This window comes from Stegostoma tigrinum, chromosome 21 (genome assembly GCF_030684315.1).
Source record: "Stegostoma tigrinum isolate sSteTig4 chromosome 21, sSteTig4.hap1, whole genome shotgun sequence".
Lineage (NCBI taxonomy): Eukaryota > Metazoa > Chordata > Chondrichthyes > Orectolobiformes > Stegostomatidae > Stegostoma > Stegostoma tigrinum.
In genome coordinates this window covers 48114798-48141344 of record NC_081374.1, presented here as the reverse complement: position 1 = coordinate 48141344, position 26547 = coordinate 48114798, and the positions used below count along the sequence as shown (strand labels likewise).

Genomic DNA, 26547 nt, shown 5'->3' with positions numbered 1-26547 from the left:
AATAAACCTCAATCCTTTTGCAACAGTCACAACAGACCTTTAGGTCAGCACACTAAAATTCTTATTATTTTACACAATCTTAATTTTATCAATGCTGTAGGTTTTGCATTTTTAAGAAGTTGTGTTTTTTCTTTCATTAGCATGGAGTGTATTTTTTTTTAAAAAGGAACAAGTGACATGGTTTTCTTGAAATATTTACTCCCCAACCTCCTTCACTCTGCAACCTTCTCTTTTTCACAAAGACTAAATTTAAACCATTACTTCTATTCGTGTCACTCGTTCTACATCTTTTTGAGAATGCTATATGGTCTCAGATAAAGAGCCTTTAATTTGCTATTTCCCGCGCTAACCTTATTCAGAGACACATTCCGACCCTTCCTGTTACATTCTGCTGGCCTTTGTCCACACCACTACACATTACTCTGAGCTTCTAAACCTACCGGCACCTGAAGTCTCTTCCCTGCCCCAATATTCTACAGCCCATCATAATTTGCCACAACAGCCAGTTTTAGTTGGAGTCCAACCTAACAGAATCCAACCTAAACTAATAGCTCACTCCATCAAGCGTACTGATGCCAGTGCTCCATGAATCAGAATCTTTTCTTGCCAAAGTACTTTTTGCACTTTACTTTTAATACCATTAACGTGCTGACATTTTGCCGATTAGTGCATGGATCACCAAAAAAAAATCTAGAATCTTTGATGTTTCATTCTAAATGGACACTAACTTATCAAAAATAGCAAACTGTTGGCTCCCATGTGGAATGTCCTCACCAAATTCATCTCCTGGAAGATATTCCTGGCATAGGCTAGAGTTTTCAAGTGTGCAGAGAATGGTATCTATTCCCCTGGCTTAACTATCTATCACTATCACACACTGCCCCACATGAATTGAAAATTGCACCATGGTTGCTTCTCCAATTTGTAATCCTGTAGATCTACTCCTCACTGCAGGGAGGAGCCAACACACAACTGGTGAACAAAGTCAGATGAATCTCTTCCATCACTACATGTCGATTTCTCATAAATGCCTGGCTTAGTCATTCAAATGGCCCCAAACAACTCAATTCCTGGTTAATTTGGGAGGGGTGACTGTTTCCTGGAACAAAGCAGATTCAACTCTGCCCCTTACTGATGCCCAGAATGTCTGCAATTCAGACACCAGGTCAGCAAACTACAGACATTTACTATAGTTAGGACTGTCCAGGATGCTACTGGATTCCTCAGATGTCAATATACAGACATACCAACAACAATCTCTACCACGTCTGTCTAATATAATTTAATTAGGCAACTTATTAACTTGCAGGGCTAAACTAATAAAAGTTTGTACTCTTTTGGTGTGGAAACAGAAGAACGACGCTCAATAGCTATGGAGGTTGAAGACTGGGGGGGGTGGGGGGGTGGTGGTGGTGGAAAGGGACACTTTTCATCACTGCATAGAATTCCTAACTTTGCAACTGGTTGACATCACACTCAGACTTAGTCTCTTCCCTTGGCATTCCCTTATACTGAGTAGGTTACAAACTCAGTTTAGTTCTATACATAATTAATGACTCACTCCCAAGATCCAGTGCTAACCCAGCTTTATGAGTAATAGCTATTCAAAACAATCACTTTCAAGTGATAGATAATTGCCAGAGTTCGGCAGTTTGTTTTTTTAAAAACTAGGCTGAACTAGCGTGTAGTTGAAAATTCTACATCGGAGTCCTTGAAGGTGAATCTAGGAAAATATACAAGTCACACTCAGAATACTCACAAATTAGTGATTTTGTCTTCTTCGAACAGCAAAAGGTAACAAACAAGTTATAAAGATAGGGCAGTCACAACAATTATCAAACATTTGATCCTTTCCCACATGATAGAAAGTGATACAGATCTGCAATCAGGCTGCACAGCCACATTATAGTTAACATCAGCGGATTATGCATGGATGGCAAGTTAAAGTACAATCACGATTCATTCTGACAAAACAGAACTACCACAAAATAGGCTAAACGAATGCAGAGCTCCACAAAGATACAAGATAAAAACAAAAACAAAGCATGCTTTTAAAAGTATCACACCTAGTCCTGTGCACTGCACCCAGCCAACACCCCCAGGGATGAATGATTTCAATTATATAGGAATACTGGAGGAAATTAAAACCTTCCAAGTGTTGCAGAAAGCAGTTGAGAGAAGAATATTCAAAACCATGAAGGGTGGACAATGCAGTTCCATTGGTGGGAGATTAGAGAACAAGAGGGCACAGGGTTTAAAGTAACTGGCAAAATAAACGATGGCAGCAGGGAAGAAAACTTTCACACTACAGGTATTTAGGAATGCACAGCCTAAGTGTGAATTACCTAGATCATTAGCTGAGAAAACAACACAGGCTACACCATTAATGCAGGGGTACAAGACTATGTGAAATACTCCTTCTGAAGGCCAGCAGAGACACAGATCCACCTAGCCGAACTCGTCCTCACCCTCAACAACTTCTCTTTTGATTCCTCCCACTTCCTATAAGGGGGTGGCCATGGGTACCCACATGGGCCCAAGCTATGCCTGCCTCTTTGTAGGTTATGTGGAACAATCCCTCTTCCGTACCTACACTGGCCCTAAACCCCACCTGTTCCTCCGTTACATTGACGACTGTATCGGCACCACCTCGTGCTCCCACGAGGAGCTTGAACAGTTCATCCACTTCACCAACACCTTTCACCCCAACCTCAAGTTCACCTGGACCATCTCCAACACCTCCGTCTCCATCTCTGGCAGCCACCTAGAAACCGATATCCATTTCAAGCCCAGCAACTCCCACAGCTACTTTGAACATATAACCTCCCACCCACATTCCTGCAAAGATGCCATCCCCTATTCCCAATTCCTTCGCCTCCACCGCATCGGTTACCAGGATGAGGCATTCCACTCCCGTACATCTCAGGTGTCCTCGTTCTTCAAGGACCGCAATATCCCTCCCCGCCCCCCTCACCCGCAGTGGTCGAGAACGCCCTCGACCATGTCTCCCGCAACTCATCGCTCACACCCCGTCCCCGCAAAAACCATCAAAAGAGAATTCCTCCACATCCTCACGTACCACCCCAACAACCTCCGGATACAACGCATCATACTCCGACACTTCCGCCATCTGCAATGCAACCCCAAAGACATTTTTCCCCTCACCACCCTTGTCTGCTTTCCAGAGGGACCATTCTCTCTGCGACTCCCTTGTCTGCTCCACACTCCCCTTCAACTCCACCACACCTGGCACTTTCCCTTGCAACCACAGGAAGTGCTACACCTGCCCCCATACCTCCTCCCTCACCCCCATCCCAGCTCCCAGGATGACTTTCCACATCAAGCAGATGTTCACCTGCACCTCTGCCAATGTGGTATACTGCATCCGCTGTGGTGTCCTCTACATTGCAGAAACCAAGCGGAGGCTTGGGGACTGCTTTGCAGAACACCTCCGCTCAGTTCGCAACAAACAACTGCACCTCCCAGTCGCGAACTATTTCAACTCCCCCTCACATTCCTTAGACAACATGTCCATCCCAGACCTCCTGCAGTGCCACAGCGATGCCACCTGAAGGTTGCAGGAACAGCAACTCATACTCCGCTTAGGAGCCCTGCACCCAATGATATCGATGTGGATCTTACAAGCTTCAAAATCTCCCCTTACCCCCACTAGCCCCACTCACCCCCTCCTCCTAACCTGTTCTTCCTCTCACCTATCTCCTCCTCCCACCTCAAGCCACACCCCCATTTCCCTCCTACTAACCTCATCCCGCCCCCTTGACCGGTCCATCCTCCCCAGATCTACTTGTCCCCTCCCCACCTACACTTACCTCTACTGGCTCCATCCCTGCCCCTTTAACTTGTCTGTTTCCTCTCCACCTATCTTCTCCTCTATTCATCTTCGATCTGCCTCCCCCTCTCTCCCTATTCATTTCAGAACCTTCTCCCCGCTCCCCCTTTTTTGATGAAACGTCAAGGCCTGAAATGTCAGCTTTTGTGCTCCTAAGATGCTGCGTGGCCTGCTGTGTTCATCCAGCTCCACACTGTGTTATCTCTTCTGCCCTGGTTCATTATCGACAATTCCCTTTAAACCTATCCCTTTCATTTCACACTCTCTGGGCTGCGTCTGCTTACCTCTTCCTCCTCCTCCTCCTCCTCCATCAGCATGATTACCACCTTTTCTAGATGCTAACTGTTCTGGACTCCTTTCTCCCTGCAGATGCTGCCAGACCTGTTAAGTTTCTCAAATACTGTGTGCAGTTTTGGGTCTCTTTATTTAAAAGATCAATAAATGAATTCGTTACGGTTCATTTTATTAGATAGTCAGATCTCGGATTCTCCAGCACCTGCAGTTCCCATTATCTGAGACATGATGGGTTGCATGGTCTTATTCTGTGCTGTATTCATTATGATTCTAATGATTTTTCATCCCATTTACCCTTGCATGACATTAATACTTGTCTTCTCATTCATTCCCAAATCCTGCAATGTAACTGAAAAGCATCTTGCCCAACCAGTATTTATTCTTCATGCAATCTTAAGCACCATTCATTTGAGCATTTCCACATCTGCTTGGAAATAGCTTATATTCCACTTGGCAGCTTCATCCCAATTGTTAAGATGGCAAATTTTACATTTAACATCTTGCCTGTGCACCACAAAGCACTGTGCCAATGGAATAATCCATAAAGAATTTCTATGCTTACTCTTCTTTTCATTATCCTTCGCTTCCAGGGCATCAGTCACTTTGGAAGACCATTCATCATACGTTGCTACATGCAATTTTAATGCACCTAGAATCGGATAGAGATCATCCAAAGCATAGCGATACCTGAATTGGAAGAGATAGGTTGAACTATTCAAACATACTATGAACATGAAAGGAAGAGAAAATACTTCAAATATACACAGAACTCATGTTCAGAAATTACCCCAGATAATTGCACAGGTAGATATTTTTTCAGTAGCTATGTTTCTGTAATATAGATATATTATTGCGAGACCATAAGGTAAGAGAGCAGAATTAGGCCATTTGGCCCGAGTTTGGTCAGCAATTCAATCACAGCTGATGTTTCTCAACCCTATTCTGTTACCTTCCTTGTCACCTCTGATCCCCTTACTAAGCAAAAACCTATTTCTATCTTAAATACACTCGATTTTGCCACAGAAGAGTGAGGCCATGAGTTCCATAGATTCACCACCCTCTGGTTTCAGGAATTCCTCCTCATCTCCATTCTAACGGTTGTTCCTTCACTCTAAGGCTGTGGCCTCGGGTACTGGTCTCTCCTACTAGTAAAAACATCACTTCCACATTGACTCCATCCATGCCTCACAGCATTCTGTAAGTTTAAATCAAATCCCACACACGTCCATCCTTCTAAACTCCATCAAATACAGACCCAGGGTCCTCAACTGCTCTTCATACAAGCCCTTCATCCCTAGAAACATCTGTGGAAGCATCTTCTGGACGTGTGACAACGACAGCACGTCCTTCCTCAGATGTGATGCCCAAAACTGCCCTCAATATTCCAAATGCAGTCTGATATCAGACCCTTATACAGCCTCAGCGGTGCATTCCTGCTCTTGCACTTTAGTCCTCTCAAAATGAATGTTAACATTGCCTTCCCAACTGCCAGCTGAACCCAAGTTAATCATCCTGAACCAGGACTCCTAGGATTCAGAAAACCCAACCCAATTGCAAAATCACAGACTTCTGGCACCATTCCTTATTTGAAGTGGAATCTACACCACTATTCTTTCAACCAAAACGCATTTCCCACATGTATCGCAAATGCCACTATTTTATCCACTCTCCTTTCCCGTCCAAGTCCTTCTGCAGCCTCCCGGCCTCCTCAACACTACCTGCCCTTCCACTGATCTTGGTGTCATCGGCAAACTTAGCAACAATGCCCCCAATTCCTTCATCCAGATTGTTAATGTGTAATGTGAATAGTTGTGGTCTCAACACCTGCAAATCGGTTATGAAGCTCTGTGGATCTCCTATAGTTAACAACTAGCATTCTGAAAAAAACCCCTTTATCCCCATTCTCTGCCTTCTGCACTGTCAGCCATACTTATCCATGCCAGTACCTTGCCCCTAACAAGGGTTCTTTTGTTATTTAGCAGTCACCTCGGCAGTACCTTGTTGAAGGCCTTTGTGAAATCCAAATAGATCACATCCAGTGGCTCTCCTTTATCTAAATTGCTCATTACTGCCTCAAGAGAAAAACTCAACACATTTGTCAGGTTAGGTCATAACTGACTATGTTATACTGACAAAGCCCTATTTTGCCATCCACTTCCATGGACTGTGTAGCCATCCACTTCCACTGACTATGCAATCTTTTCCCCTAAAGACTAAAATCTGAGGTCAAGCTAACTGGCCTAGAATTTTTCATCTTCTCTCTATAGCTCCCACCCTCCAATCTTAGCAACAGCCTTGTAAATCTTTTCTGAACCCTTTCTCATTTCACAACATCTTTCCTATGCAGGAAGACCAGAAACAAACAGTATTCTAAAAGTGGCCTCACCAATGGCTACCAATGTCCTGTACAACAGTCAAATGACATCCCAATTCCTATACTCAGTGCACTGACCATTGAAGGGAAGTGTACCAAACGCTTCATTCACCCTGTTAACCTACAACTCCACTTTCAAGGATCCCTTTGTTCGGCAACACTCCCTACGACCCTATGATTCATGTGCAAGTCCTACCCCGATTTGCCTTATCAAAATGCAACAGCTCATATTTATCAAAATTAAACTGTCACTCAGCCCACTGCTCCATTCAAGCAAGAACAAAGAACATTACAGCACAGGAACAGGCCCTTCAGCCTATGCCGATCCAGATAGCAAGTTGAGAGAAGATTTGTAGCTCAGGTTGAGTTTCTGAATGTGAGTTTGCTCGCTGAGCTGGAAGGTTAGTTTTCAGACGTTTCGTCACCACTCCAGGTAACATCAGTGAGCCTCCGAAGCAACACTGGTGTTATGTTCCGCTTTCTATTTATCTGGTTTGGTTTCCTTGGGTTGGTGATGTCATTTCCTGCATTAGTGAGGTCATTCCTTGTTCACAGGAAATGACATCACCAACCCAAGGAAACCTAACCAGATAAATAGAAAGCGGGACATTACACCAGCGCTTTGTCGGAGGCTCACTGACGTTACCTAGAATGGTGACGAAACGTCTGAAAACTAACCTTCCAGCTCAGCAAGCAAACTCACATCCAGATCTTCTATCTGCACCTGTTGCCTATTTTCCAAGGACCTGTATCCCTCTGCTCCCTGCCCATTCATGCATCTGTCTAGATACATCTTAAATAACGCTATCATGGCCGCCTCTATCAACTCTGCTGGCAACATGTTCCAGGCACCCACCACTCTCTGCGTGAAGAACTTTCCACACAAGGTTTTGTTGTAAAGTGAGAACTTTCTTCACTGTCCACTACGCCAAGGTCGATATCATCTGCAAACTTCCTGCACATATCTCAAATTCACATTAAAATCATTTGTACAAGTGACAAAAAGTAATGGACCTAGTATCAATGCTTCAAGCACACGGGACCCTAGTCTGAAAAACAATCCTCCATTTCGTGCTTTCAAGCTAGTCTTGTATCCAATTAGTTAACCCCTACATCTTGCTAACCAGTCTACTGTGGAACCTCAAACACCATTATAGAGACAACATCCACTGCTCCGCCTTCATCTATCTCCTTTGTCACATCTCAAAAAACTCCAGTCAGTGAATATAACCCGAATTTGGTCATGTTATCATTTCGAATTGCTAAGCTGCTAACAACTGCTATGCAGGAGAATTATTTGCAAGTCAGCAGCATTCTCTCATCTAAACATGATGACAGATTAGCATCAAATTAGTGATAATTTTGCAGGGTACACCTTTGTTGATGGCTGAAGAAACGAACATGCAGAGGCAGGTTCTGCCACAAAGCCTTATACGAAGGTATCAAAAGATCACCGAGTTGCTGCTCTCAGTGATGACACCAGTTTTCAATCTGCTGTACCCATTTTCCAGTATCATCATCTGACTCCAAAGTGTGCAAGTTCATGGTTTCGGCTGTGAAGTCACGCTCAAAAGAATTAAAGCTAAGCATTCCCATCCTACACATAGGAATCAAATGAACTGTGGCTGCTGTAAACCAGGAACAAAAACAAAAGTTGCTGGAAAAACTCAGCAAGTCTGGCAGCATCTGAGGAAGGGTCACCAGACTCGAAACGCTAACATTTTTCTCTTCCACAGATGCTACCAGACTTGCTGAGCTTTTCCAGCAACTTTGTTTTTGTTCCCATCCTACAAGTTAGCTGACTTCAACTACCTCACTGTACAGCAAGTCTTTTTATTACCTCTTTCTACTAACGTACCCAAGCTGGTAAAATAGTCTCTGCAATGTTTGCTAACCCCATTTCAGCAGGATGGTATACCACTAGTATAGTATAGGGACTCAGGCTTTCTGTTACACATTTGAAAAGGTAATCAAGTTTTACATTGGCACACTACTACAGTTGCCACATTGCAATAGGACAGTGTGACGGAAATCAAACATCCCAAATGTTCCTATTTCTAAAATTGTAACAGATTTTAAAATTCAATGTAACTATCTTACAACTACCCAGGATAAAGGCAAACCACATCTGCTTTCTTCAGCAAGTTAAAAAATACACCATTTATTGCAATAGTCAACTTTAACAAGCATAGTACGAGAACAGGATTTATAATTTCTTATTCATCTTGAATCTATCCTTTATAAAACTCCGACACATACACAAAGCAAAAACAGAAAACACAATAATGAAATGGAGGAGAAAGGTCAGAAGATCACAATTCTGTATCACCAGTCAAAATCTGGGTTGGTTTCACAATACTCAATTCTGCAATGATGCTCAAATGTTATCTGCACAGCGATATCAGTTTGTCAGGCAGCAGGAGCTGGGGGTCTCATTGTCTTTGGGTTTTAGAATTTTCTTTTCATTGATTTCAAATAATTTTTCTGCTGTTTCAACAAAAAATTGCAGAGAACAACTCGATAGAGAAACAGGTGAGAGAAAGAGCAATGCTGCTAACTTTAGTCGTCTCTGGCTTGTATGTAGACCCCTTCCAAAGTATATGTCAAGACTACAATGTGACTAATCAGAAGCTTGTTGCTATGCTGAGACCTCCGTAAGAAATGCCACATTGTCTGGACTCAATGATCCAACATAAAAAGTATTTTGTTAGCAAGTCAGATTCACTTGTTTTACCAAAGCTACAAATTTAAAATGGAAAGAATACAAAGAATGTCCAATTTTCTCATTTTCAGCCCCTAGTCCAAAGTAAAAAAGATGCCGTTTCTGATATCATTCAATATGTATATCTGGCACAATCTTGAAAAAAAACTTCAAAGTCTAGAAGAATACTCCGAGGACAAGAGATAGCACCACTGACTAAAATAATGGAGAGTTTTGTTCTACTATCTGAAATTACTACACATTTAATAGAAACATGCAAGATAGGAGCTGGAGACGGCCAATCAGCCCTTCAAGCTTGCTCCACCATTCTTCACAATCACTGCTGATCCTCCAACTCAACAGGCTAATCCTGCTTTCTCCCTGTAACCTTTGATCCCATTCGCCCCAAGTGCTATATCTAGTCGCCTGTTGAATACATTCAATGTTTTGTCATCAACTACTTCCTGTGGTAATGAATTCTACACGCTCACCACTCGGTGAAGAAATGTCTCATTTCCATCCTAAATTGGCTACCAAATCCTCCGATTCTGGAGGCACCCTCCATTGGGAGCAGCTCCTTGCATCTATCTTGTCTAGTCCTGAGAATTCTAATTTCTGAAATACCACCACCACCACTGCCCCACCTTCATGTGTCTGAATACAAGCGAGAAACAGTCCCAAGCTAGTCAGTCAGTCAATCTCTCCTCACACATCAGATCCACCATCACTGGAATTAGCTTGGGAAACCTTCACTGCACTCACTCAAGATCAAGAGCATCATTCCTCAAAACTGGATACCAAAATTGCGTGCAATATTTCAGGTATGGTCTCACCAAGGTCCTGTATAACTGCAACACACTGCCTGCTGCACCTGCACACTTACCTTCAGAGACTGGTGCACAAGGACATCCAGGTCCCACTGCATACTCCCCTCTCCTAACTTATAGCCATTTGGGTAGTCTTCTTGTTTTTTGCTTCCAAAGTGAATAACTTCACATTTATCCAAATTATACTGCATGCGCCATTGATTTGGCCCAACCTGTCCAAATCATGCTTAAGGATCTCTGCATCATTGTCACAGTTCACGCTCCCACCCAACTTGGTATCACATGCAAAACATGGAGGTTCCATTTTGTTCCCTCATCCAAATATGCACCAATCCTTGTGGTACCCCACACTAGTTACTGCCTGCCAATTTGAAAAGGACTCATTAATTCCTACTGTTTCCCCTCTGCCAACCAGTTTCCTATCTATCTCAATACACATGCCCCAATTCTACGTGCTTTAATCTTGCACATTAATCTCTTAGATGGGATTTTCTGCAAGTCCAAAGATACAACATTGAGTGGCTTCCCCTTGTCAACTCTACCAGTTATATGCTCATTGAACTCCAGCAGATTTGTCAAGCATGATTTCCCTTCATAAATCCATGCTGACTGTCTGATCCTGCCACTGCTTTCTAAATGCTCTGCTATAAAATCTTCGATAATGAATTTGAGAGTTTTCCCTACTACCAATACTAGGCTCACTGGTCTATAATTCCCTGTTTTCCCTCTACCTCCCTTTTTGAATATTGGAGTGACAGCAGCCACTCTAATCTGCAAGGACTGTTTCAGTCTACAGGGTCCTGGAGGATGACCAGAATTGCATCCACTATTTCTACAGCCACTTCCTTAATCTACATCCCAGAGTAGTTATCAGGCCCCGGGGATTTATTGGCCTTCAATCCCAACAGTTTTCCCAGCACCGTTTCTCTACTACTGATCTCCCTCAGTTCTTCCCTCTCACGAAATCCTGCATCCTCCAATAATTCAGCTATCTGATTTGTGCCCTCTTTACAAAAAGGCAGGACCAAAGCAGGAATTCAGTTCCTCAACCATTTCTTTGTCCCCTATTATGCATTCCCCCTGTTTGTCTGTAGGGGAATGACAGTAATCTGGGATGTAGATTATTAGGCCCGGAGGATTTATCTGCCTTCAAACCCATCAACTTTCACAGCACCATTTCTCTACTAATATTGAACTCCTTCAATTATTCCTTCTCACTAAACACTTCATTCTCCAAAGCATGAATTCAGTTGCTCAGCTATTTCTTTGTCACTCATTACACATTCTCCACTGTTTCTGTCTGTAGGGGAACTACATTTGTCTTTACCAATCTCTTGCTCTTCACGTATCTACAGAAGCTCTTAGCACCAATCTTCATTTTCCCTTCAAGCTTACTTTCAGTCTTATTTTCCCCTTCTTAAATCAATTCCTTCAACCCTCTTTGCTGAATTCTGAACTGCTCCCAATCTTTAGATTTATTACTTTCTTTGCTAATCCGTATGCTTCTTCCTTGGATCGGATACCCTTTTATTTCCTTTATAAGCTGCAGATTGGCCCTCTTACCCATTTTGTTTTTGCAACAGACTGGAATAAAAAGTTGTGGTTCCCCCATGTATTCCTCGAATGTTTGCCGTTGCCTATCCACTATCATCCCTTTAAGTAACTCTCCCCAATCTAGCAAGGCCAACTCCACCAACTCACACAGTCATAGCTTCATTTATTAAGATTCAGCACCCTAGTCTCCAAATTAACAACTCACTCTCTACCTTGACAGAATTTCATCATGTTATGGTCGCTCATCCCCAAAAGGATCTCACAACTAGAGCGACAGTGATTCCCTCTCATTCTCTAGTTGGTTCCTCCACATGTTGGTCAAGAAAACCACCCCATATTCAGTCCAGCAATTCCTTCTCTACAGCATTGTTGCTAATTTGATTTGCCCAATCTATGGGCAGATTAAAGTCATCCATGAACGCCAATATTCCCTTATCACATGCATCTCTAATTTCCTGTTTTATGCCATTCTCAACATCCAAACTGCAGTTTGGGTGTCTAGACATGACACCCACTCATGTTTTTGTCGCTTTGGTATTTCTCAACTCTATCCATACAGACTCCACATTGTCAGAGCTAGTTTCCTTTCTCACTACTGCGTTAATTTGCTCTTTAACCAGCAATGTTGCTCCACCACCTTTTCCTTTTTGCCTACCCTTCCTAAATACGGAATACCCTGAAGCATTCAGTTCCCAGGCCTGGTCACCCTGCAGCCATGTCTTTGTAATCCCAATTATATCATATCCATTTACATCTATCTGCACAATTAGCTCATCCACTTTATTGCAGATGCTCCATACATTAAGGCAGAAAGTCTTTAAAAAAAAACTTGTCCTTTTGAAAGTGCTTGACACCTTATTTTTCTGAATAGCCTTGTTTGAATCTTGCCCTTGGTTTCTCACCCTACCCTTTCTCTCACTCCCTTTTCTGGTTTTTGTTTCTGTCCTTGCTGCTTTCTGACTCTTTACATAGGTTCCCATCCCCGGCTTATTAGTTTAAACCTTCTCCAACTACTCTAGGAAACACTACCCCAGGACGTCAGTCCTGTGTTGTGCTGAGGTGCAAACTGTCTGATTTGTATAGGTGCCAGCTCCACCAGAACCAGTCCCAATGCCCTTGGAATCTGAAACCCTACTCCGACACCATCTTTGCAGCCATCCGGTATATCCTGTCATTTCTCCTCCGACTAGCATATGGCACTGGTAGTCATCCTGAGATCACTACCTTTGAGGGGCCAATTTCTCAACTTTCTCCCTAGCTCCCTGTATTCTGCCTTTACAACCTCAACCCTTTGTTTCTTAACCTTTGTCGTTTGCACCGATGTGTACCACGCCCATCAGCTGTTCACCCTCGCACTTCAGAATGTCCAATACCTGCTCAGAGAAATCCCTGACCCAAGCACCACGAAGAATGCCTGAAAAACCTTTGGGACATCCTAAACGCCCTCACATCCTGGAACATGGAAGCAAAATGTATTTAGAACTGAACTAAAGAGGAAGAAAAAACCCAAAACCATAACATCCATTAGGTATTGAAATAAGGTGGTAAACCCTTGGAACTACCTTTCACCTGCAGTTATTAATAAGATTTTTCTGGCTTCATGAGGGTATTCACCTGGCTTTTCTCAATGAGAAATCAATAACAAATAGCTTAATTGTCCATGGTTATAAATCTCTCAAAAATCTAGAGAATTTATTGATTGCCAAGACTATCTGTGTACTACTTAAGCAAACAGCAACGTTTATTCCACACAGGAATATCCTTGCATTATTTACCTTAGATGACATCTGTGTGGTGGACATGAACAGAGTTCTTTAGCATGGTGCAGACAAACCAATTGATTGGATTTACAAATGCACGAGATTGCAGACAAGAAACATGTAGTCTTGCACTTTGCACACTGTCGCTCATCATCAGGCAATAACTCGAAGTTCTCTCGCACAGATTCAATTACTCCCTAGAATAAGGAAAACAGATTAATTTGGTTTATATTCATGAGTAATATGATCTTCAGGTATTTCTAAAAGATAATAGAAAAATGGCCCATGTCAACAGTTCAGATTTTACCAAAACACCAGAATAAATCTATCTTGAAATATCTATAAAAAAATATTTTTGAACAGCTTTATATGGACAAGGAAACAATGAAACAGGTCATCCGAATGTCCCACTCAGTTTTAACTATATACTAATTCATTACATCCTGGCTTCCTACCAAGGAAATGAAAATGTACGGTGCTTGGAGAAATGCAATTATCAGAAAGACAATTTCAGCCAAAGGTTACATATGTTTCTAATACATTTGGAATTCATCCCCAACCCTGGCAAATGCCAGAAAATAAAAGCTAACTTTTCTTAAACTGAAGTACCACCCAAGATCATCTTTTGACCATGCATCTACACCAATAATATCACATGTTTCCACCTCTGTAACATTAGCAGATTCTGCCAGCTGTGGAAATGCTTATTTGTGCCTTTGATTCCCCAAACCAACCACCTCAAGGCACTGTTGGTTGCCAAACTAGTGCAAACATTGTGGTGAAAAGTAGAAAGCGAGTCTGCCCTGCCAAGAGTAAAACCAATTAGACATGGCCGGGGGGGGCGGTGGAGAGGGGAGGGGAAATGCAAGGAAAGAAAATGGAATACACAGAGATTATAACCCAAATTCTGGAACTTCATTGATTTCTAGAGGCTGTTAAAGTACCTAAGCACAGCTTGGGTAGAGCTTCATTGGAATATTGAAGGTGTTTATTGAAATAGCAAGTAACTGAAAGGTTGGGATCATTTCTACTCACAAAAGCAGTCACACAGTCTACATTTGGTCTCACCAATGTAAAGGAGACTGCAATGACAGCACCAAATACAGTGGACTAGACTGAAAGTAGTACAACCGAAATGCTGCATCACCTGAAAAATATGTTTGGGACTGCGGACAGGGAAAAGGTGAAAATGTTCAAGCAGGTGTTACACCTCTGGCAACCGAATGGCAAGGCTCCAGAGAGGAGCCAAGTAATAGAGTGATAGAAAATGGACCAGGACTTCAAGGAGGGAACAGTCCCTGGGGAATGCTGCCAGTATACTGGAGGGGAAGATGTGTTCGTTGCAGTATCCTACTGAAGATGGCAAAAGATGATCTTTTGGATGCAGACACTTGCAATCTAGTCCACTGGATTTAAACACTCACAATGCAGTCCTTTTTTACGTTAGCAAGATAAAAACAGACCAGATGGCTTTACAGTCTCTGGGACTCGATATTGAGTACCACAGCTTCAAAGTGTAACCTCTGTACTCCTTTTTCTATACAACCGCAAAGTAGCACAAACCTCCACCAACCCCCCCCCGCCCCCCGCCACAACTCCCATCCCAACTCCCTTGGCTTGTGTCAGGTTGGTTTTGGCCTCAGAGTGGACCCATTTTCTTGCTTTCACACATCTTTTACTCATCTATTTCTCTTTTACCACTATGTCACTGGGCTGTTGTGGCACAGTTGTGGTGTCCCTAGCTTTGAACCACTAAGCCTGGGTTCAAATCCCACCTGCTCCAGGCACATCGTAAGACTTCAGCACAGTCTGGCTGCCTCTGGCCCAGAATTCAGATTCAAGTCTCACCTACCTTGGAGGCATATTACTAAAAGTCTGAACAGATTGGTTCAAAATACTTAATCACATGTATACATCAGCTGAATGGTGCACTGATAACCCATACCATGGAGGTTGACAGATCAAAACCATCCTGTCTTTATATTATAAAATCAGGAGAAAGAAAAAGTTGTCTGTAAAATGCCAAAATGGATGTTTCAGCTTTTTTGATTTTGCTGGAAGCGTACTCAAGCGTTTACCTCCCCCAACTTTTCGTTGAATTTGGTTGATTAAATGCACGCAGAAGACCTTGTGGAGCAGAGGCAGAGGCAATGTGCCTACCTCTAAGCCAGAAGGTCAGCGTTCAAGATCTACTTGCCCCAAAAGGGAGAAGGGAAGGTAGTGCTGTCATAGTTATGTCACTGGGCAGTAATCCTAAACACCAGGCCAAAGCTCTGGGGTCAGAGGTTCTAATCCAAACAAAGCAGATGGTGAAATTGGAATTCAGTAAAAATCAGGAACAAAAACAGTAGCCAAACCGTGACCATGCAACTGATGTTAATTGTTGTTATGATTCACTGGGTTTGAGCAATAGAAATCAAGCGTCACTATTTCCAAAATGTCACACAAGTTATAGATGTTTCACAAAAGTACGCAAAAGATTTTCCACTTTACCCAAAATCTAGATCCAGGCTGACAAGGCACACAATCCAATTTCTGAACTGAACACTAACTACTATTTACATAGGTTTACAAACTCTAGCTATAGGTAAACAGCTATGAATCAGTGTATAACTCCACTAATTAAAACTACATTTCCTTATAAACTCCCCTTTACTCACAGATGGGGGAAGAGGGAATAAAGGTTCACACTATGCCAAGCGATTAAAAGGAAAGGAACTCAGTGGTCATTGTTCACAGTATCTGTTGAGACAATTCTTGCGTTGGTCAGAACATTGCTGTTCAGTCTTCTTTCCATGGACTGGCTTTCAAGAAGCACACCCTGTTCACTTACAAAAGGTCTCAGACTTATTAAAAGTCACAGCTAACAGCAACTGAAGAAGAAATTGACTGTTTTGCTTCACGAAGAGTGTGAATGTGCCCTAGGGTTGCTGGTGGGCTGAACAACCTCTTGCGCCTTGGTCACAGCTGCAAGCTGCTCAATTACCCATGAACCAATCACTTTGTTGGCAGCTGAAGGTCATTGTCACAGATAATGGGTCACCAGTCAGCTTTTTACAGGTAATCAAGCTTCACCTTTACACAATGCCTCAGATCCAGCTCAGTCTCCAAACTCAACTTCAATATCTGTTTGAACAAGCAGTTGTGTGAATGGCGCTTAGTATGAATATCAAGTTAGTCTATCTCAAAACATGTAGATATCCTCCAGCTCTCCTTTTAAAAGAAAGGATTTTTCATCTCAGTCCACAATTAAATATACAAAAAAACGTCTTCACCTGCCTTGGCGTTCAAAGAATATGCAATGCTATTTCAAAATGCACTTCATTACAAAACATGATAAACAAGGCTTCCAGTCATTGACTCAATCTACCCCAAATCGTAGCATTTCTTAAGTTTTTACCTCAGAGTCATAGGGTCATACAGCAAGGAAACAGGCCCTGCAGCCCAACTCGTCCACGCTGACCAGGTTTCCTAAAAAAGTGAACTAGTCCTATTTGCCTGCATTTGGCCCATATCCCTCCAAACTTTTCCCGTGTACCTTTCGAAGTGCCTCTTAAATATTTAATTGTATCCTCCTCTACCACTTCCTCTGGCAGCTCTTTTCATATGCGCAACGCCCTCTTAAAAAGTTTCCCCCAGGTCCCTTTTAAATCCTACCCCCCCCCCCCCCCCACACACACACACCTTAAACCTATGGAAGACTCCAACCTGGGGAAAAAATCTTGGTAACTGACCTAATCAATGCCCCAAATGATTTGACGAACCTATCTAAAAATGTCAGCCTTCAGCTTCCTAGGCTCCAAGGTAGTGCCCCAGCCTATCCAGTGTCTTTTTAACTCAAACCCTCCAGTCTCAGTAACATCCCTGTAAATCCTTTTCGCAGCCTTTCAACTTTAATAACACTCATCCTACAGTTCTCAGAATGCCCTCTAACAAATTATCTACCACTGATGCTAGGCTACAAGGAAAAACCATGGAACCTATCTTAAATAATGGCACATTAGCCACCTTCCAATGTTCCAGCACCTCATTTATGGCTGTTGATGATATAAACATCTCTGCTAGGGTCCCCACAATTTCTTCCCAGCTTCCCACAATGCCCTGGGATACAACTGATTAGGTCTGGCTGATTTATCTGCCTGTATGTGATCTTGTGGACTCTTCAAAACATTATTCATTTTCTAGAGTTTCCTAGCTTCCATATCTTTCTCAAATGGTAAACATTGAGAACTATTTGTTTAGGATCTCACCCATCTCCTGTGGTCCAACAAAGATAGCCTCGTTGATATTTAAGGGGCTCTCCATTAAAGGAGCCCCAAAAGTTCTCCCTTCTCTCCCTAGTTACACTTTTGCCTTTAATTTACTTGTATAATCTTTGTACTCTCCTCTACACTATCCGTCAAAGCTCTCATGTCCCCTCTTTGCCCTCATTTCCCTCTAAAGTGTACTCCTACATCGCCCATACTCCTCATGGGATTCACTTGATCCCAGCTGTCTATACTTCAAACATCTCATTCGTTTTCTTGACCAAAGCCTCAATAATCTCTAGTCATCCAGTGTTCTGTACTCCTGCCAGCCCTGTCCTTCACATTACTAGGAACATGCTGGCCCTGAACCCTCAATCTTGCTTTTGAAAGCCTCTAGCTTGCCAGACAACTGTTTACTTGGGAACAGCCTTATGGTCACTGGTCCCAAAGTGCTCCTCACGAACACCTTAGTCATTAACCCTGCCTTATCAACAGGATGTTGAGTTTTGCCCCCTCTAATAGGGCCATCTACACTGATTAAGTTGTTGTGAAAATACCAAACAAATTCCTCTCCATCCAAGCCCGTAACACTGTGGCAATCTCAATCCGTGTTTTGGAAGTTAAAATCCCTCCTATTACAACCCTATTATGTTTGCAGCTAACTGCAATGTCCCTACATATTTGCTCAATTTCCTGACGACTATTCAGGGCTTGGGGTGCTTTTGCTACAATCCCAAAGTGATCACCCCTTCTCAATTCTCAGTTCCACCGTATACCTTCAATAGTCAACCCTCGAGAATATCCTTTCTAAATACAATATACAATATCATTTTATTGTTAGGAGTACTCCAATGTAAGAGTACAATGAAAAACGTTTACGATGTCTGCCTTATGACAACATCTTAGGCATAAGTACCGAGGTACAATTCTTGGATACAACAGAGGAATAGAGGTAGCTGCTTAATTACAGAGTTGAAAGCAAGTTAAACGTAGGAAAATGTTAACATTACTGTGTTCCAAGGTAAGGATTGTGCCCTTACACTGGTCTCCATCCAGGGCTTGCTGCCTGAACACTATTCCAGGGCTGCTTCCCATGTGCTGCTGCAGGACTTCATCTAAGGAAGTAGGAACTGCAGAGATAACAAGGTGTAGAGCTGGAGGAACACAGCAGGCCAAGCAGCATCAGAAGAGCAGGAAGGCTGACGTTTTGAGCCTAGACCGTTCTTGGGCCGAAACGTCAGGCTTCTTCAAAGCACTGCTGTAGTCTTGCAGCCCACATGCTGCTCCAGGGCTCACTGCTTGCATGTTCTGGGACTCACTGGGCAGGACTACAGGCCCCAGAGCATATGGCCAAGCTGCCTATGCTGGTTCCGCCGTGGGATACGGCCCATGGTTTCTCCCAGCTGCCATGGGACTCTGTCTGCTGAGAGACCTGGCCCATGCCCACTCTGCAACTCAACTCTCCAGCAGGGAAGTGGGAGAATACATTGACGTTTTCCCTAATCAAAAGCGGAATGGCAGCTCAATGGTCAGCACTACTGCCTCACAGCACCAGGGACCCAGGTTCCATTCCAGCCTCAAGCAACTATCCATGCAAACTCCACACATTCTCAGCATCTGCGTGGGTTTCCACTGTGTGCTCCAGTTTGGACCCACAGGCCAAAGAATGTGCAAGTTAGGTGGAGTAGCTATGCTGAATTACCTATAGTGTTCAGGGATGTGTAGGTTAGATGTGTTAGCCATGCGAAATGCAGGGTTACAGGGAAAGAGTGGGCGGGTGGATCTGGGTGGGATGCTCTTTGGAGGATTGGTGCAGACTTGTTAGGGTGAATGGCCTGTTTCCACACTGTGGGGATTCTATTAAAACAAACATGCTATTTCGTCACCCTCTCTTGCTTCCCCTATCGTTCCTAAGGCATTGCTGTCCCAGAACATTGAACTGCTAGCTCTGGCCTGTCCTCAGCTGTGTTTCTGTAATTGCTATGATGTCCAGTCCCATGTTCCCATCCATACCCCGAGTTCATCTGCCTTACCTGTCAGACCTCTTGCATTGAAATAGATGCAGTGTAATTAATCAATCAGTCTTCTCTCATTCCCTGACTTTCACTTGCCCGCCTTGTCTATGTAACATACTAACTTCTATACCAACCTCAACTTTCTCTCAGCTCGTTACTGCTTAGGATCCCATCCCCCTACGATGCCAGTTTAAACACTCCGGAGCAGCTCCAGCAAATCTCGAGCGCGCGCGCAAGATAGAGCAAATATCGGGTTGTTGCAGTCATACAGGGTCTTGGGTGAAGCCAAACTGCATATTGTGCGCAGTTTTGGTCATCTGATCTGAGGAAGAACATTCTTGCTATCGAGGGAGTCCAGCAAAGGTTCATCTGGTCGAGTCCTGGAACAGTAGGACTAACATAGGAAGAAAGACTGGCTTGGCTATACTCACTACAGTTTAGAAGAATGAGGGGAGGGAATCTCAAACAAAATCCTCATAGGTCTGGACAGGTTAGATGTAAAGAATGTTACCAATGTTGGGGAAATCCAGAACAAGGGTCACAGTCTATGAATAAAGGGTACACCATTCAGGACTGAGTTGAGGAAGAATTTCTTGATTTAGGGAGTTGTGAATCTGCCACAGGAAGCTGTTGGGGCCAGTTGATTAGATAACGTCAAGAGAGAGCTGAACATGGCCCTTGTGACTAAAAGGGATCAAGGGGTATGGACAGAAAGTGGGAATGAGATACTGAGATTGCATGATCAGCCATGAACATATTGAATAGTGGTGCAAGCTAATCCTGCACCTATTTCTATGCTCCTATTCCCACTCTCACTAGCACATGACATCAGGGGCAATCAAGAGACTCCTATCCATTAGGTTCTACTTTTTTTTTAAAACCGCCCTGCTTAACTCCCTATGTTCACTCTGCAAGACCATATCCCTTTTGCTACCGAGGATCAAAGCTGAGGATCCAACTGCAGAGGGTGGGGCAGAGACCGAGGAGTCACAGTTTTGAGATCAGTCTGGGAGGGGACTATGCCAAAGAAGGTGGAGCTGGAGTCAACGCGGAGTCTGACGCAGGTGTCTTTGTTGTCCAGATATTCCAGGGATGAGGGCAGGCCTATGGATGTGGCATCCTCTGTGGATCCGTTAGTCAGTAGGCAAGCTAGGGGTTTCAGGCAAGTTGGGAGACTGGAGGTGATGTGGGTCATGACCAGCCTCTCGAAGCATTTCACAAATTTTGAAGTCAGAAGTATTGGGCAGTAGTCATTAGGGCACACTGCATGTATTTTTCCAGGTACAGAGATGATGGTGGTCTTCTTAAAGCAGATGGGGACTTGGGCTTGTAGGAGAGGTTGAAGATGTCAGTGATTACCCCCACCAGTTGGTCAGCACAGGATCAGAGTAGTCGGCCAGGGCCCCGTGCCTTACTGAGGAAGCATTTATTACTAAGCCAACCAACTTTCACATGCTCTTCCCACCTGTTACTATATTGCATCTAAATAAAGAAGATTTGTTAACTCCAGCTACAGTTTGATTTGTAATGCATCAGACTGCATCTATGGCATTTAACCCTAACTCCATCACTTGACATTGGTATAAACCATTTGATCCAACAAAAGCAGATATTTCTTTCACCCTTGATGCCAGTACCCCCTCAATAGGTCAATCAACCCTGTCAATGCAGAATTCCAAGTTAATTTCAGAATAAACACTACTGATGAACTTCAACTGCTTTAACTAGATTTAATTAAGCAGATTTCCAACATGTACTAAATTGCTGTTTTCACCTGAGCTCGTATTTTGGCCTCAACCAATAAAAAGATGTTTTTCGATCAGTACTGGGGCTGTACATCACATCATATTTAGCAATTGTAGTACAACCAGGTGTCTATTCAGATTGCCTTATACTTGTCAAGTGTTCTCACAAGATCCTCCCCATTGCCCTTTAAAACGAGAGCAGCATCTGATACTCTCAATATATCTATAATTACCTGTATTTGTGATGTAACTGATCCTGCTTCCTTTGATTAGGAATATGCATCAGCTAAGTCACTTTACTAACCCTCCTAACAACTTCTTATGGATCAATGAATTTCACTCTCAGAAGTTGAGATGTAAGATAATCAGAGGGTTAGATAGCGTGGATAGGGAGAGCCTTTTTCCGAGGATGGCGATGGCGAGCATGAGGGGGCATAGCTTGAAATTGAGGGATGAAAGTTATAGCGCAGACGTCAGAGGTAGTTTCTTTACTCAGAGTAGTAAGGGTATGGAACGGTAGTAGATTCACCAACTTTAGGTACATTTAAGTCGTCATTGGACAAGCATATGGACGTACATGGAATAGTGTAGGTTAGATGGGCTTCAGATAGATATGGCAGGTCGGCATAATAGAGGGCCAAAGGGCCTGTACTGTGCTGTAATGTTCTATGTTCATCTCGCAAAGGCAACAGTATTAATAACTCACCTCCAACTCGAAACATTAAGTGCATGAAGGTGGATAAAGCCCCGGGGCCTGATCAGGTGTACCCTGTAACTTTGTGGGAAGTGATCACTGGGGTCCTTGCTGAGATATTTGTATCATTGAGGAATGGCAGATGCAGTTCAGTTTAGATAAATGAGAGATGCTGCATTTTGGAAAAGGCAAATCAGGGCAGGGCTTAATACACTTAATGGTAAGGTCCTGGGGGGAGTCACTGAACAGACTGTGCAGATTCACAGTTCCTTGAAAGTGGAATCGCAGGTGGATTGAACAGTGAAGCAGCAATTTGGTATGCTTGCCTTTATCAGTCAGTGCATGGGGGGGCGGGGAGAAGAGAGAGAGACACGTTGCGGATGTACAGGACATTGATTAGGTCACTTTGGAATACTGTGTGCAATTCTGGTCTCCCCGCTATACGTAGCAAGGGCGTTGTGAAATTTCAACGGGTTTAGAAAAGATTTACAAGTAGGTTGCCAGGGTTGGAGGGAATGAGCTATTAGAAAAAAGGCTGAACAGGAAGGGGCTATTTCCACTGGAGTAGAAGCTGAGGGGTGAGCTTAGAGGTTTATAAAATCTTGAGGGGCATGGATAGAGTGAATAGCCAAGGTCTTTTCTCCAGGGGGAGGGCCCAAAACTAGATAGCATAGGTTTAAAAAGGTGGTGGGGAGGAAGATTTAAAAAGGGACCTCTGGGGCAGTTCCTCCCCCCCCCCCCCCAAACCCCATACAGAGGGTGGTGCGTATATGGAATGACCTGCCTGAGGAAATGGTGAAGGATGGCACAATTATAACATTTAAAAGGCATCTGGATAGGTACATAAACAGGAAGGGTTTAAGAGGGATATGGGCCAAATGCTGACAAATAGGACTAGATTTATTTGGGATATCTGGTCGGATATCTGGTCAGATATCTGGATGAGATGGACCCAAGGGTCTGTTTCCATGCCTACAGCTCTTTGATTCTTACAAGTTTATCTATCTATTCATTCGTTTTCACCTGTGAAACTTTCAAATGCTTCTATACAATCTTAAATGAACCAAAAAGTCTTTCTAGAAAAAGATGGAAATGTAATTCAATAGTCATGATTCGTTTTTCCAGTTCAAGAACTCCTCTAAACCAATTCAAATGGGTTAATGCCCAGCAGATTAATTTGTAGAATCTCTGGTAAAATAATAAAAAGGAATCTACTCCTTTGTCCCAATTCTATGAGTATTCAATGACAGCATGCTTTAATCATTGATTTTAGTAATGGTACCTCTCCCAAAATGCCGTATTTGTGCATGATAAGCAGTTTAAGTTAACTACGTAATATCTAAACTGCTTTATTTAATGAAAAATTTTGGAGTAAGTTAGAACCCTGATCAGATTATACCTTAAATCAGTAGTCCAAAATAATTTTTTAAAAAACTCGTAACATATCCAGCTTTACTCGAACTGTTCTGAGTAAGGGTCACGGGACCCGAAATGTTAACTGTTTTCTCCTGCACAGATGCTGCCAGACCTGCTGAGCTTTTCCAGCAAATTTGTTTTTGTTCTACTGTAACTAATTGTCATTAAAAGGAATTGCTTCTGGCGACTGGGTTGGGACGTACATATGTATGTATTGTATCTTGCTTGTGTCTTTGGACACCATCTACTAACTCTAGACTGAATGGTTCTTCAAAATTGCCAGAAGTATCAAAATGTGTTGGTTTGATTGGTGTTCCTACCATTTGACAAGTTTTACCATTACATTTATCAAGTCTTGGCCATGTAAAATACCTGCATTTTCCACATTTCTTTGTGATTTACTATAGGAACTTCATGTGCTATTCTCCACATGTCCTTAGAATAACTGCGGGTGCTCATCTGAATTCAGTTTTCAGTATAACAACATTAACTCCTTCTGTCTTAAGTACAGACAGCTCTCACTGAACCTATTAACACTGGATCTGCTCCCCAAGACTCCATTCATGAAAACTTCTTTTGAACTATCCTTAATTCTTACATAGTGTTTCAGCTACATATGCTTGTGATATTACTGCGACTTCTGACAATGGAATTTTGGTTAATGATTGCTCTGGTAACCACACACAGAAAAATATCCAAAACTTGATCCTGCAAACATTCTATTTCTTCAGCCTCAACTGGAGATTCCATGAACAGAAGCTTTCGCTCCCACCAATTTGAAGCCCAGGAGTAAATCAAAATCTATCTAGGACATTTTCTTCAGACCCCAACTACTTTTCCAGACAAGGTCACACTGCAACTAGACTTTGTGCTCTTTTGAACTCCAAGTCCCATCGATTTCCTTCTCAACTTCCAGCATTCTGAAAAAAATGCAATCTACCTTGTTGCAATTGAAACAAACATCACAGCCAATTTTCACTTCTACCGTCAGTATTATCAGATCTGAGAAGATTTTGGGGAATTCCCAACTAACCAGTCTTTACCCTGACTACTTGCTTAAGTTATTATTTTAGAAGGTAGTGAGTTTCTAAATCTCAGAATAATTTCTCAGTGCCATGCATACTTTTGGTTGCTAATGCTGGTATCCACTTAACAAAACGTTGTTTAACCCTTTCAAATTTAATGCATATTTACCTGGGCTCCTTCTCTAGGTTCTGGAACCTTTGCCTATCTGCCCCAGGCAACACTCAAATGCAGTCAATACAGTTTTAAGTGTGTTATACTCCAGGCAACTTTGAGAATACCTCTTCTGACAGAAGCATAAATATCCTGTACTTCATCTGATAACATACTCAATGTCAAGTCCCTTTAGCCCCCAATTTGTTTGTCTGGCCATGCTTTTCAAATGACACGAAGAATACCTCTGCACTTTTCCGCAAATTTTCATAGGGCCTGTACACACTTAAGCACTTCTTTACTAGGTCTCAAATTATCGCAAAGATTCTCCCCACCAGAACCTGCAGCAGTTTCTGAAGCCTCTCATTTCAATTGCATCATTGTAAGCTTACATTTACATTCCAATATTTAATTTTCTCTATGCATTTCTAATTCTAGTTGCCTCATATCCGTTCTTTTCAATTCCATTCCCCTTTCTCTTTCTGTCCTTCTTTAATATTTTTGGAATTCCATCTCCAGTCTTCTTCCTCCAAACTCTCACGTTCAAATTGCTTCAACTGTGACTGAATATCATTTAATTCCGATGCTTCACCTCCGGATTACCAAACCACTCATTTCCTCTAAACCCAAAATTCCACGCCATTACCTGAAGTATCTCTGCCTGGCAATGCTACCTTCAGTTTATCTATCAAACTAATCAACCTGATCTCAAAGTTGCCTTAAGACTGCCAGGTACAACTTGCAGGAAATCACTGCCATTGCCATTTTCAGTGCCACGCCTTAAATGCAGTTCAAGACCTGGCATCTTACATCATCACTTTCTTACTAATACAAATTAGTACAAGTACTCATTACTGGTGTTTCAAATTGACCTATTCCAGATGAGCCCCAAACCCTGTCTAGCTAGCATGCTAGAAATCAAGCTATTTCCAGCATTGTCATAAGATTTTTAGAAGTACAAAAATTTCCCAACTACCTGCCTTCTAGACCCACCAGCTACAGGTAAACAGTTATCAATTGTCAGTACACAGCTAATTAGAACTAATCCCTTATAAACTTCCATTACATACAATGCACAGATAGGGATAAAAGACAAGAGGGATATCAACAAAGTGATCAGTGGGAAAGCAATTTAATGATCATCGTTCACAAGGCCTGTAGAGAATTGCTTGTTATGATTCCTGCACTGGTCAGAATACTGCTTTTTGGTTCTCCCTCCACTAGTTTGCAAAAAGGCACAGTGTGGCTACCTCACTTATAAAAAGGTCTCTGACTTAAGGGTGGATGGCTCAGCGAGCTGGTTTGTCGTTCCGCAGACATTTCATTGCCCTGCTGGGTAACATTATCAGTGCAGCCTCCAATGAAGCACCGTGTTTCCTCACCTGTTATTTAAACTCTGAAGTCCATTGAGCTGGATTACCTCACTTCCAGTTTTCCTTCGCAGTGAAGTGTAAACGGGGTCTAGCTTTATGTGTTTATTCATGGCTTTTGTCGTGGAGTACCAAGTTTCTAGGAATTCCCGTGCTTGCCTCTGCTTTGCTTGTCCCAGTCAAATTGGTGGTCCTCCTTATCCATGTGGATGTAGATGAATGAGTATTGGTCATGTCTTTTTGTAGCCAAATGATGTTAGTCTACCCTTCTGGTTAATTTCCTTCCTGTTTAATCTGATGTAGTGTTTGTGACAATCTCTGCAGGAAATCTTTAGAGGAAAAATATCAGATACAAGATTCCCTGCAGAGACTTTGACTAACACTACATCAAACAAACAGGTAAGAAACTAATCACAAGGGTACACGAACATCAATTGGTTACAAAAAGACATGTCCAACACTCACTTTTCCCTATCCACATGGACAAGGAGAAACACCAATTCAACTGGGACAACATCTAGATC

General features: G+C 42.7%; 1 protein-coding gene across 3 annotated transcripts in view; it reads right to left on the bottom strand.

The window, feature by feature from the left end:
* Positions 1 to 26547, bottom strand: part of LOC125463014 (lysine-specific demethylase 5B-like) — a 212995-nt gene that overhangs the window by 96161 nt on the left and 90287 nt on the right. For all 3 annotated transcript variants that reach the window (XM_048553627.2, XM_048553631.2, XM_048553628.2), the window contains 2 exons: positions 13376 to 13557; positions 4707 to 4831 (listed from right to left, as the gene is read on the bottom strand). In XM_048553627.2, the coding sequence (XP_048409584.1) occupies positions 4707 to 4831; positions 13376 to 13557 (307 nt within the window). The remainder of the gene's footprint in view (positions 1 to 4706; positions 4832 to 13375; positions 13558 to 26547) is intronic.